This window comes from Capricornis sumatraensis, chromosome 16 (genome assembly GCF_032405125.1).
Source record: "Capricornis sumatraensis isolate serow.1 chromosome 16, serow.2, whole genome shotgun sequence".
Classification (NCBI taxonomy): domain Eukaryota; kingdom Metazoa; phylum Chordata; class Mammalia; order Artiodactyla; family Bovidae; genus Capricornis; species Capricornis sumatraensis.
The window spans coordinates 82,272,635-82,284,260 of NC_091084.1; the positions used below are offsets into that span (position 1 = coordinate 82,272,635).

Genomic DNA, 11,626 nt, shown 5'->3' on the forward strand with positions numbered 1-11,626 from the left:
AGAAAAGACCAGGGTACACAATTGGGTTTTTTCTATCTTGTTCAGATTTGGGGGATGAAATGATAATTAGGTGTAGGTTCACTTTGATTTCTTGCATCTTTCTTGTCTTCTACCCCCAGAAAAATTTTGGAATGTGGGGTGTGTGTACGTGTGCATTGATGTGGGTTGTGTGCACGTGATGGCAGAATAGAACGGGGGGATGGTCATCTGTGGATGAGGGAGGGAGGGTACCTGGGTAACAGAACATGAGAGAGTCATGCTCGATCTAGCCAAACCTGCAGCTCTTTTCTTTGCCCCACTTAGCATAAGCTGAGAGGATGAAGCCAGGCAGCTGGTTGTGGGTAAGAATTCCAGTTCCCCAAGAGCACCAGAATCTTTTCTAGCTTTCACCCTTTCTTCACTCACTGCTGGTCTCCAAACCACCCCTTCTCCCTTGACCTCCTAAGAGAAGTTTAAATGTTAAAGTATTCTCTGAAGGCTTTACGACACTAGTCTGAAGTCCAAGAGTGGCCTGGTCGCAGTAAGTCTTAATTGTGGGGAGCTTGAAAAGAGTGGGCTTGGTCTAGACACCATCTCCTGGTTCAGAGGATGCTGAGATGGTCCAGAGGAGATGACACAGTCATCAGTACCTCAAAAATGGGATGCGATAGCCAGGCAGGACCTCCTGTGTCTTCCAGGGGCTTTTCTGGGAGTGTGAAATCCAGGCAGCTTTCAAAAAACACAAAATAGTTGGGAGGGTAACATTTAAAGACATCTTTAGAGCTCATGAATTGGAAACCATGGCTGACCTCACATTAAATACATCTTCAAATCCAAATATGAACATTCTCCCTTGTCCTTCTTATACATAAGCTTTCAGGTGAAGAAAATGGCACACACTGAGAAGAGACGACCCCCTCAAGTTTTAGGATGACTTTTATTTAAAAAGTCACAACTGCCCTCCAACCCCTCTCCCAACGTTGTCCATGTGGCTCTGTTTACTTCCTGGCCCAGAGACCTAGAAAGCCCCAGTCCCACAAGGCCTTCTGTCGCACTTGACCCAGCAGTACTTAGAAGGGCAGAGTGGAGAGAGAAAGAGATGAAAGCCATGCTTGAAGGCGTGACCGGGGAGGAGGGAAGCAGTGTCCTGGGAGAGTCTAAGCAGGGCTCTGTGCCTGCTCTTGGTCAAGGGCATCTCCATTCACGGCAGCGCCTGCAGCCAAACTCTGCTTCTCATCCTGGAGGGCCTGGTATCCCCTTTTCCTGGACTTCCGGGCACCATAGATGGCCAAGGAGATGACCCCTGCCAGGGCGACGGTCACCCCCAGGGTGAGCCCCGCGGCTGCTCCTCCAGACAGACCCTCGCTGTCTCCGTGGATAACTCTCATGGCCCTGCGAAGTTCCAGGGGCTCCCCCAGCCTCCACTGGTGGGTCTGGGGGTCTTTAATCCAGGAGCTGGCCGTCTCAGGGTTAGTCACCAGGACAGTGTTGGTGGCTGCCTGACTCATGAGGGGTGGCCGGGTGTAAGGAGGGAGCCTGACAGCAGGCAGAGACCCTCCCGTAAAAAGCCCAGCTTTGACACAGTAAGACACTTGGCACCCATCGCTGATGAGGGCTAGGTGTTGGCTGAAGCCTCCCGGACACTTTTTTAGAGAAGGTGCCCCCAGATCTTTGGATGCAGCAGAATCCACCAAGGGGTTCCCCACCACACAGCTAAAGAACCCACCAAAGGGGACAGAAAATCTATATCCCAACTCATAGTCCTGAGAGGCACATACCTTAAGGTTTTCAAAAAGTCTCAGTTGAAAATAGCCGGCTGGGCACGACTGGGCATTGGTCAGAGGATTTATGCTCTTACCACTGAAGAGCCCGCCAAAAAGGAGCCCCGAGTTTTCAGATACTTGGCCACTGGCTGCACACCAAAAAGCCCTGAATTCAGCCCTGGCTACTCGAAACACGTCTTCACACACGGTCTTGCAGAAGATGTAGAGGGTACACTTGCGTGAGCACTCCAGGTGGTTGTACCCCTCCTCATGGGTCTGGGCGAGCAGCTGGACTGGGGAGTAACCAGAGGGGCAGGACATGCTGCCAGTCAGCGGATTCTTCTGCTCCAGGTTCTGGCAGAGTTGGACAACCTCATTCCCCAAGAACTGGGTGCATTCCTGGTAAACTCCTCCGAAGGAGAAATTGGTCATCTTCCCTTCGCAAGAGCCATCGTCAGTGTTGGCTTGGAAGTTGAAGTTGGGCGAGCTGAGATCCGTGCAGCCAGGGTAGGTGTTGACCGCATAATACCTGCGCACGGCCGCCTCCACCGTCTTGGACAGCTTTCTCACCAAGGGCCCCGGCAGGTCAGGCAGCCGTTCGGGGTTGATGAAGAAATGCAGAGGCAGGCCAGCTCGGTCCATCGCCACCAGGTGGCCGGTGACGCCCTGCTGCCAGGCCTGGAGGGTGATGCCTGGGTAAAATGGAAGTCCTCCGATGCTCTGAACTCTGGAGTTGGTTCGGTTGGAGAGGTAGCTCCTGGTGAAGGCATTCTGCGAGGTGTAGTTCTCCTCGAATTTGAAGTTCACGATGTTCAGGAAGGTGATTCCAGCGGATGTGGTCACGGCGGTGCGGCTGCTCTGGCTGTCCTGCAGGAAGGACGACCTGATGTGGTCCTCCTGAATGAGCGCGGCCCCTGCATCCACGCTGCTGATGACATGGGTACCGTAGTTGAGGACCAGGAGTTCTGCCAAGTAGGTGGCCATCCGGGTCTGGTTGTTCTCCAGTTGCTCTGAGATGTCCATGAGCGCCTTCTTAAACCCCCAGCTTAGCTCTGCATCTGGGTTGATTTTGACTGTGTAGACCAGGTTTCTTACCTGAACCTGGGTAGTTACAGCTTGGTCCTTCACCTGAAGGGTCTTTATCCTCTGGAACTCAAGGGAGAACTTGCCGTTGACTTTGGAAAAAAGAGAGAGCTCCATGTTGATGGAGTTGGAGGTGCTGCTCTGGTAGTTCACCCAGGACTCCAGGATTTTGGAGTTCATCTCCAGGTTGCTCTGCCTCTGGGGAATGGTGAAGATCTCGTCCGGGATGATGTACTGCCCGTCTTCCGTGGTCCTGCAGTGTCTGTAAGCCAACTCCATCACCCGTCCCATGTCCACATTCCGCAGGTTATCCCAGCCGCCTCCGGGCAAGACAGGCAGAACGGGCACTTTTAAGGCATTCTTGCAATTTTGAAACCCAGCCTCATCAGTCGCTCCCCAAGATGTGTCCGTTTTAGCCCATGTTGCCACCGCCCAGATTAGAAAGGTACTCCTGAAGCTGTTCATGGCTCAGACAGCCCTGGCCTGACCCACCAGTCCTAAGCTGCGGCCAGCAGGCTTGGGGCAGACTGAACTGATGGGAGAGAAAGCTGTTGCTGAAACAAAAAGTTCAACAGTTCTCCTAAAGCCACCAGTTCCTCTTTGGGCTAGTCTAATCTCAAAACGGGGAAATGAGAGTCGATTCAAACGCTAAGGTCCATCAGGACTTTGAAAAAATTGTATGGCACAGCCACACAATTGTGAAAACACAGCCCTGTATCCTTAACAGTCAGCTGCCCCCTGACCTCCTCCAGCACCCAGCTGGTTACTCTGCACAGCAGTGGGCACTCAGAAAAAATACAACCACACACCTTACCGTTACCCCCATGAGAGCGTTCCAGCTTTGAAAGAAAGCTTTTGTTTCACTTTTTGTTCACTCTCTTGATGGTTCTGCTTTCCCCCAACGACTCTCTGCTGGGACTTCACTATCACTGTCCTTTTCCTCTGTGTATAGTTGGCAATAACTTGGTACCTGCTCTTATAACTTTAATTTTTTCATTCCATGGTTAAGTGCATATAACTTAGACAGATGTGTAAAAACGAATGTGGTCTTCACCACTCCGGTTTTTACCACTCAGGGTTTTAAAGCAGCAATTCATTTGTTGTGTCATGAGGAGAAGATAACTTCATGAAGTTGCATTTGTGTACTAATGCTACGTCTATTAAACCTCTTCATTTAAAGCAGTCTTTTCAGGCCCATTGACCTAAAACCAGGCTTGATTGGAGCCCAGTTCTGTTGGTTCTTTGAGACAACTAGCACACGGAGTGGAAGCTGGGGAATCCAGAGGCGTTAATGCAAACTCCCAATTGCACCCTTATGTCACCCTGATGGCTCCCAACTGCACCCTTACACCGTGAACCAGACGCAGGACTGAGGCTGCAAAAGCCATGTTTCAATTCACAGGCCTCCTGTCTGCATTCAGGAAAGGCAATTTCAAGGAACTGAATCACCACAGGATTGTCACTGATGCAGCTGACAGGTGTTTTCAGAAATAATGAGGCCAGTTGCCTAGCTTTACAGGCGGAGCGTCACTAGCTGCTATTAAAACCTTGATGCAATCTAGAAAAAATGATACAGATGGACCTGTTTGCTTAGAGAACAGACATAGCGAACAAATGCATGGGCACCGAAGAGGGAAAATGGGGTGGGGTGAACGGGGTGTCTGGGACTCACACGTGTATCAAGTAGATCGCTAGGGAACCAGCTGAAGATCACAGGGAACAAGAGAAGACACGTGCAGGCCGTTTGCAGGACAGACACCAGCCAACCTTAGAAATGTGCTCCAATATACACCAGATGAAGACAAATACTGCTTGATTTCACTAATGCTAGGGACCTAGAGCAGTCAAATTCACAGTCAGAAAGTACGTTGGTAGCTGCCAGCGGGGTGGGAAGTTAGTCTTTACTGGGGACAGAGCTTCAGTTTAGGAGGGTGAAACATTCCAGAAATGGATGATGGTGAGACTGCACAGCAACGCGGACGCATTTAGTGCCCTGAACTGCACAGGCAACGACGGATAAAGTAGCATGCTTTATGCTCTGTGACTTTCACCATGCTGGCTCAGATGGTAGAGAACCTGCCTGCGGTGCAGGAGACCTGGCGTCAGTCCTTGGGTTGGGAAGATCCCTTGGAGAAGGGAATCAGTTCTTGCTTAGAGGATTCCATGGACTGAGGATACAGTCCATGCAGTGGCCAAGAGTCAGACATGACCGGGCAACTAACACTTTGCCACAATTAAAAAAATAAAAAAGTCTGATTTGCATGGGCATGTGATACTGCAATCCTACTCCTAGGCATATATCTGGAGACAATTCTAATTCAAATAATATATGCACCTCAACGTTCATAGCAGCACTGTTGACAATAGATAAGACATGGAATCAGTAAGTGCCCATTGACAGATGAAGGGATAAACTATATGGATTTTGTGTGTGTTCTCAGTCACTCAGTCATGTCTGACTCTTTGCAACTGTGGCCTGTGGCCTGTCAGGCTCCCCTGTCCGTGGGATTTTTCAGACAAGAATAGTGTAGTGGGTTGCCATTTCCTCCTCCAGCAAATCTTTCCAATCCAGGGATCGAACTCGCATCTCCTGCATTGGCAGGTGGGTTCATTACCACTGAGCCGCCCAGGAAGCCATGTAGATTTACATGTAATGGAATACTGTGTTTTAGTTGCTAAGTTGTGTCTGACTCTTTGCGACCCCATGGACTGTAGCACCAGGCTCCTCTGTCCATGGAATTCCCCAGGCAAGAACACTGGAGTGGGTTGCCATTTCCTTCTCCATATTTCCGAGTCATAAACAAATGAAACAATGCCATTTTGCAACACTGATGGACCTAGAGATTATCATAGGAAGTGAAGCAAGTCAGACAGAGAGAGACGAAAATCATATGATTTCACTTGCTTGTGGAATCTAAAGAAAATACAAATAAACTTAATAGACTTGTGGTTGGCAAGGGGGGAAGTGGGTGAGGGCGTGATGGATTGGGAGTCTGGGGTTAGCAGATGCGAACTGTTATATATAGGAAGGATAAACGCAAAGCCCTACTGTATAGCACAGGGAACCTGAGTCAGTATACTGTGATAAATCATAATGGAAAAGATATGAAAAATACATAGATATGTGTCTGAGTCATTTTGCTGTATAGTAGAGATTAACACACCATTGTAAATCAACTACATTTTAATAAAATAAAATTTAAAAAACCTTGATGGTGTTCTGTAACCCAGAAATATCACACTCTGGCTCTGTTAATGCCTCAGTCATCATGCTCTGGGGAATTCACTTACACTCAAGTTCAGTTCAGTTCAGTTCACTCGCTCAGTCATGTCTGACTCTTTGTGACCCCATGAACTGCAGCACACCAGGCCTCCCTGTCCATCGCCACCTCCTGGAGTTCACTCAGACTCACATGCATCGAGTCAGTGATGCCATCCAGCCATCTCATCCTCTGTCATCCCGTTCTCCTCCTGCCTTCAATCTTTCCCAGCATCAGGGTCTTTTCCAATGAGTCACCTTTTCACATCAGGTGGCCAAAGTATTGGAATTTCAGCTTCAACATCAGTCCTTCCAGTGAACATCCAGGACCAATCTCCTTTAGGATGGACTGGTTGGATCTCCTTGCAGTCCAAGGGACTCTCGAGAGTCTTCTCCAACACTACAGTTCAAAAACATCAATTCTTCAGCACTCAGCTTTCTTCACAGTCCAACTCTCACATCCATACATGACCACTGGAAAAACTATAGCCTTGACTAGATGGACCTTTGTTGGCGAAGTAATGTCTGTGCTTTTCAATATGTCTAGGTTGGTCATAACTTTCGTTCCAAGGAGTAAGTGTCTTTTAAGGGTTTAGTTTATGAACCAGTTTCTGGGCTTCCCAGGTGGCTCATTGGTGAAGAACCTGCCTGCCAGTGCAGGAGACACAGGAGATGTGGGTTCAATCCCTGGGTCACGAAGATCCCCTGGTGGAGGAAATGGCAACCCACTCCAGTACTCTTGCCTGGAAATTTTCATGGACAGAGAAGCCTGGAGGGCTACTGTCCATGGGGTCACAAAGAGCACCTGAGCGAACAGGCACCCGGCTTCTACTTGACTAGAGAAGCAAGCTTCTGCCCAGGTTATAAATTGATCGCTCAGTGGGGGAGCCTGGTGGGCTGCTGTCTGTGGGGTCACACAGGGTCGGAGACGACTGAAGTGACTTAGCAGCAGCAGCAGAGTGATCACAGATTTAGAATTAGAAAAGTTAGAACCGAATGCCCTTGAGTACTTCCAATAAGTTTGCTGAAATATCCATATACTTTTCTTCAAACTATTTCAAGGCTAGTTCATCAGAATCAGAAAACTCGCTTACCCTGTTTTGAAGACATGCTGACAATTTCTTATTTTTTCTTTTGGCTATAATAGATCCTGATGGAATCTCACTCTTCTTCAATGAGAATACAAGTAAGGTGAATATAGATTACGTTTAGGCATTCCTATTATCTCTAAACACCTAGTCGTTGTCATTTACTTCTGGACCACCTTCATCTTCATTTTTATTATAGCAAAAAGGAAAAAATGAAACAGCTAAAAGATCCCCAAAGAGTGAAATTACATCGCATTCATATGACAAAATATTTTGTAGCCATCATAATTGTATTTTCAAACAGTTTTAATAACATAGGAAATTCTTATGCCCTAATGTTAAGCATTCAGTATGATCTCAACTATGTACAAATATAATGAGGAATATGCACCAACTGACCCACTGACAGTAGTTGTATCTAGTAGCTGGTTTCATGAATTATTTACTTCTTTCCACTCTTCTACATATTTTGAGCTTTCAACAATGAGCATTTCACTCATTTAATAAAACTTTATTGAGAATCTACCAAGTCCCAAACACAAGGAGGAGTAATCATGACTTTCATATTCAGAAAAATAAGCAACAAATGTACATTTAAAAACCAAAAGAAACGAAGTAGTTCCGGAATTTCCGTACACCTGAGATGATCCAAAGCCTATGACTGTGTTCGCTACAGTCAAGGAAGTTCTCTTTTCAATTTACGGAGAAGCGATGAAAGAAGAAGTGCTAATTTGGGAATTTCGGCTCAACCGAAGCTTGCAGGCCACCAGCAGGAATCGCTGCTCATAGTGGGCAGGTAGGAGGAGGTGACCTCCAAGAGCCTGACCAGAGCATTTCACCCATTCCTTTCTTGCTTTGCTCTGCTCACCAGTGATTGCTTCCACTTTTGCTTGTATTGAAAGGCCCAGGCACCTCCATAAACTCTCCAGAAGGCTGCTCTCAAGGGCTTGTGCCTAAAAGCCCAACTTTAGTTTCTAAAAAGAAAAAGGCAATTTTTCTACAAAAGTTGGCCACCTGCTTTGCAGCAGAGTGATTTCACTTCCTCCAAAAAGAGGCAAGAGGGAAGTCCCAGGTCCGCTTTCTTTCTCAGTGTGAACACGTGCTTTCTGACACCAGCTCATGCAGAGCCACACCATGACTCAATGTCTGAGGTTCAGTTCTGTGTGGGCTTGGAGCCGATCCAGGTGTTCCCTATTTCTGCATTTCACTTGCAATCTGAAATAGAAACAAACAGTTGGCTGTGTTTGGAGTGGCAGCCCCCTTTCTTAGTTTTAGCAGAAATCTATGGATGTATCAGGAGTCTGAAATCTGAAAGCCAAATAGTCTAAATGGATCAAAGGTCTGTGACTTCTAAAGACTCTGGAATAAACCTGTTTCTGGAAAATCCAGGAGGAATTTGTCACAACGTGACTGTTTTCTTTTCTGAGCAGTTGATGGCTAAGCTGGTGTTTTGATCCTTGCTTTGTCAGCTCCTTCTCCTCAGAGACTATTCTTCCCATCAGGACTGTTTGTGTCCTGACCACAGTGGTTTCTTGATTCTTTTTCATCTTGAGGGTAAAAACAGGAGACCCATGTGAAATTCTGCAGATCCCACTGGATATACCAGAAAGTGGCAACTGTGGTCATTTCATTTCTTTTCTCTATCAACACGTGCCCTCACCTTTTTTTCTAATTCTTTTTATCCTTATCAACTTTTCCTTTTTTGCTATTTTTTTTTTCCTCTTTGCTGTGTCCATATTTAGGTTTGGAGGACACAAGTCTGTGATTTAAACTGATACTTCCACTGCCCTAAAGAAGAAGGAAGTCATACTGTGTCAGAGATTTCATCTTTAGGATACCCATTCCCTACGACACAGTCACAGCAATCTTCACTCATCAATCACAGCATTAATTTCCACTGAGATCTGAAGCTGCCTCAAGTATCATTTTCAGTACAGTTCCCTAGGATGTTCTACAGGAAACCTATTTCATCCACCCCTTAAACAAGCATTTACTGAGCATCTATTCATCAGTACCCTTTGTACATGCCATTTTTGGAGTAGCCAAGGTCAAACTTAATGCTCTTTTAAGAGTCTAGCTGAGCAGGTGAGCCCTTGGAATCACTCCTTCCTTTTTTCTACCCTCCAAGCTAAGATCCAAGCTAAGGATCCAACCAGTCCATCCTAAAGGAAATCAGTCCTGAATATTCATTGGAAGGACTGATGCTGAAGCTGAAGCTCCAATACTTTGGCCACCTGCTGCGAAGAACTGCCTCATGGGAAAAGACCCTGATGCTGGGAAAAATTGAAGGTGGGAGAAGGGGATGACAGAGGATGAGATGGTTGGATGGCATCACTGACTCAATGGACATGAGTTTGAGTAAACTCCAGGTGTTGGTGGTGGACAGGGAGGCCTGGCCTGCTGCAGCCATGAGGTTGCAGTCAGACACGACTGAGCGACTGAACTGAACCAAACTGAACTGAACTGAAGCTAAGCTCCACTGGATTGAGCAGTTAAGACCAACCTTACTCCCTCTCCGATCAGTTTTCAGGTTTCCTAATAACACCAGCCTAATATGAAGAGCGCCTCTTGCATTCGCATTCAGCTGAAGACAAACAGAGAGCTCGTCCACCACAGCGTCAGAAACACCTGGGATTCCTCTCATGCTCTTGTTTCTTAGTCCCAGAGTCTTTCCTGTCATGTAATTCCCTCTTGGAGGAAGATTTGACCAAAAGAAGTGACTGGGTGGCATCTGGCCGCTCTGGGTTAACTGCTGGCAGGAGTTCATATTTCTATATTTGTTTTATTTTTGGATAATACAAACCCCATCTAATATTCAGTCTTTCCCTCTTTAGCTGCAGGGTCTTCAGACAGACGTTGAGCAGAGATGAAGTGAAAATCGCCACCATTTTTCTTTCTGTTTGAAATAACTATGAAAACAAGTGAGTTAGGGGAGGTGGTTCTGCCATCATGGAATTATGCAGAATCGGGAGCTTTGGGTCTTCCGATGAAATATTCCCATGGTCGTGACTACTTTTCTGTGATCTAAATATGAGATTAAGCGCATGGGCTGGGCTGTGAGTCTATTCAGTCTCTAGACTGTGTTGTGCTTTGTACAGTCACTCAAAATATCTCAACAGCTAGACTGACATACGTATATACGAAATAGAGGTTTCAGAATTGAAATAGAAGCAGCATCCTGCCTCCATAGGTGACTCAGGGCAAGTTCTGGAGTCTCCCTAAGCCTCCATGTTCTCAACTGTGACGTCCCTCTAAGCAGTAGATGAAGTTGTTAAGAGGATTGACTGAAACTCTCCATGTAAAGCTCTGCACAGCCCCGCTAGGAGCTCCGTGTGTATCAGCTTTCAGCTCTGCCGAGCTTGTTGCTGCAGTCTTCAGGCTGACTCTGCGGCTCAACTCTCGCAGGAGGGGAGGGAAGGAAAGCCATGTTGGAGCACCTCAGGAGCCTTTTTTCTCTCGATCCATTTGATAGCACTCGTCGGGAAGTCACACTGACTCAGAGGGAGCCCCTGAATATTTTTTGTTAGTATCCTGAACAAAGACATGCGTATCTTTAAGGAAAGCAATCTAGCAGCCTTGCCATACAGATTAACGGCACAGGTAAGTCGGAGATAATCGGAGGCTTTATCAAAGGCTTCATCCCAGGAGTCTCTTAGAACGACGTTCACAAGCTTTTCCTATAAATGGCCACCAGCTAGTGAATGTCTTAGGCTTTGCAGCCAAACGGTGTCTGTGATGAATGCTCAACTCTGCCATCAGAGTGCGAATTATGTGTGGATGATACAAAATGTATAGCATGCCTGTGTTCCAATAAGTCTCTACAGAAAGAGGTGGAGGCTGGGTTTTTCCTGGGCTCCATAGCTTACTGACATCTAATTTAGAAACAAGAATTATGGAGTCTCATGATTGGAAGGGACAGGCGCTCTCAGCCCAAGGCTTCAGCGTCCTCCAGGACTGTCTTGCAAACTGGCCATCCACCCTTGGCTTGGATGTTCCATGGCAGGGTGGCTCCCTACCTACTGTCTCTGGATGGCTCTGATTCTTAAAAAGCTGTTGCTTCAGCTGAGCCCAAGCTGTCTTTGTGATCTCTGTGGCTGAGGTCACACTTCTGTGCTGTGGCCATCTTGGCAGCAATGCTATATTCCAGATGCAAGCGAGAGAAGGTGGCTGACTTACATACTCACCAGCCTGGAGGTCCTGGAGGGGGTGACTATTTCTATCCTGTTTAAATGACAAATGAGGATGGATAAAGACCATGCTCAATGCAAGAGTCCCAGAAGCTTCCTTCATCCCTTGATTGTGGGGAATTTCAGGGATTTCCAGGGCAAGCATCAGGATGGATAGGGTACTTGGTGAGCTTCAGTTCAGCTCAGTTCAGTCACTCAATCATGTCTGACTCTCTGCAACCCCATGGACTGCAGCACGTCAGGCCTCCCTGTCCAAAGAGTTTACTC

The 11,626-nt window shown here is 47.1% G+C and overlaps 1 protein-coding gene across 1 annotated transcript; it reads right to left on the reverse strand.

The window, feature by feature from the left end:
* Positions 1–982: 982 nt before the first annotated feature.
* LOC138092652 (macrophage-expressed gene 1 protein) lies at positions 983–3,290 on the reverse strand. The gene has a single exon (XM_068988715.1). It carries the CDS (start codon positions 3,288–3,290, stop codon positions 1,137–1,139), a length of 2,154 nt encoding a protein of 717 aa, XP_068844816.1. The 3' UTR covers positions 983–1,136.
* Between the last annotated feature and the right edge of the window lie 8,336 nt (positions 3,291–11,626).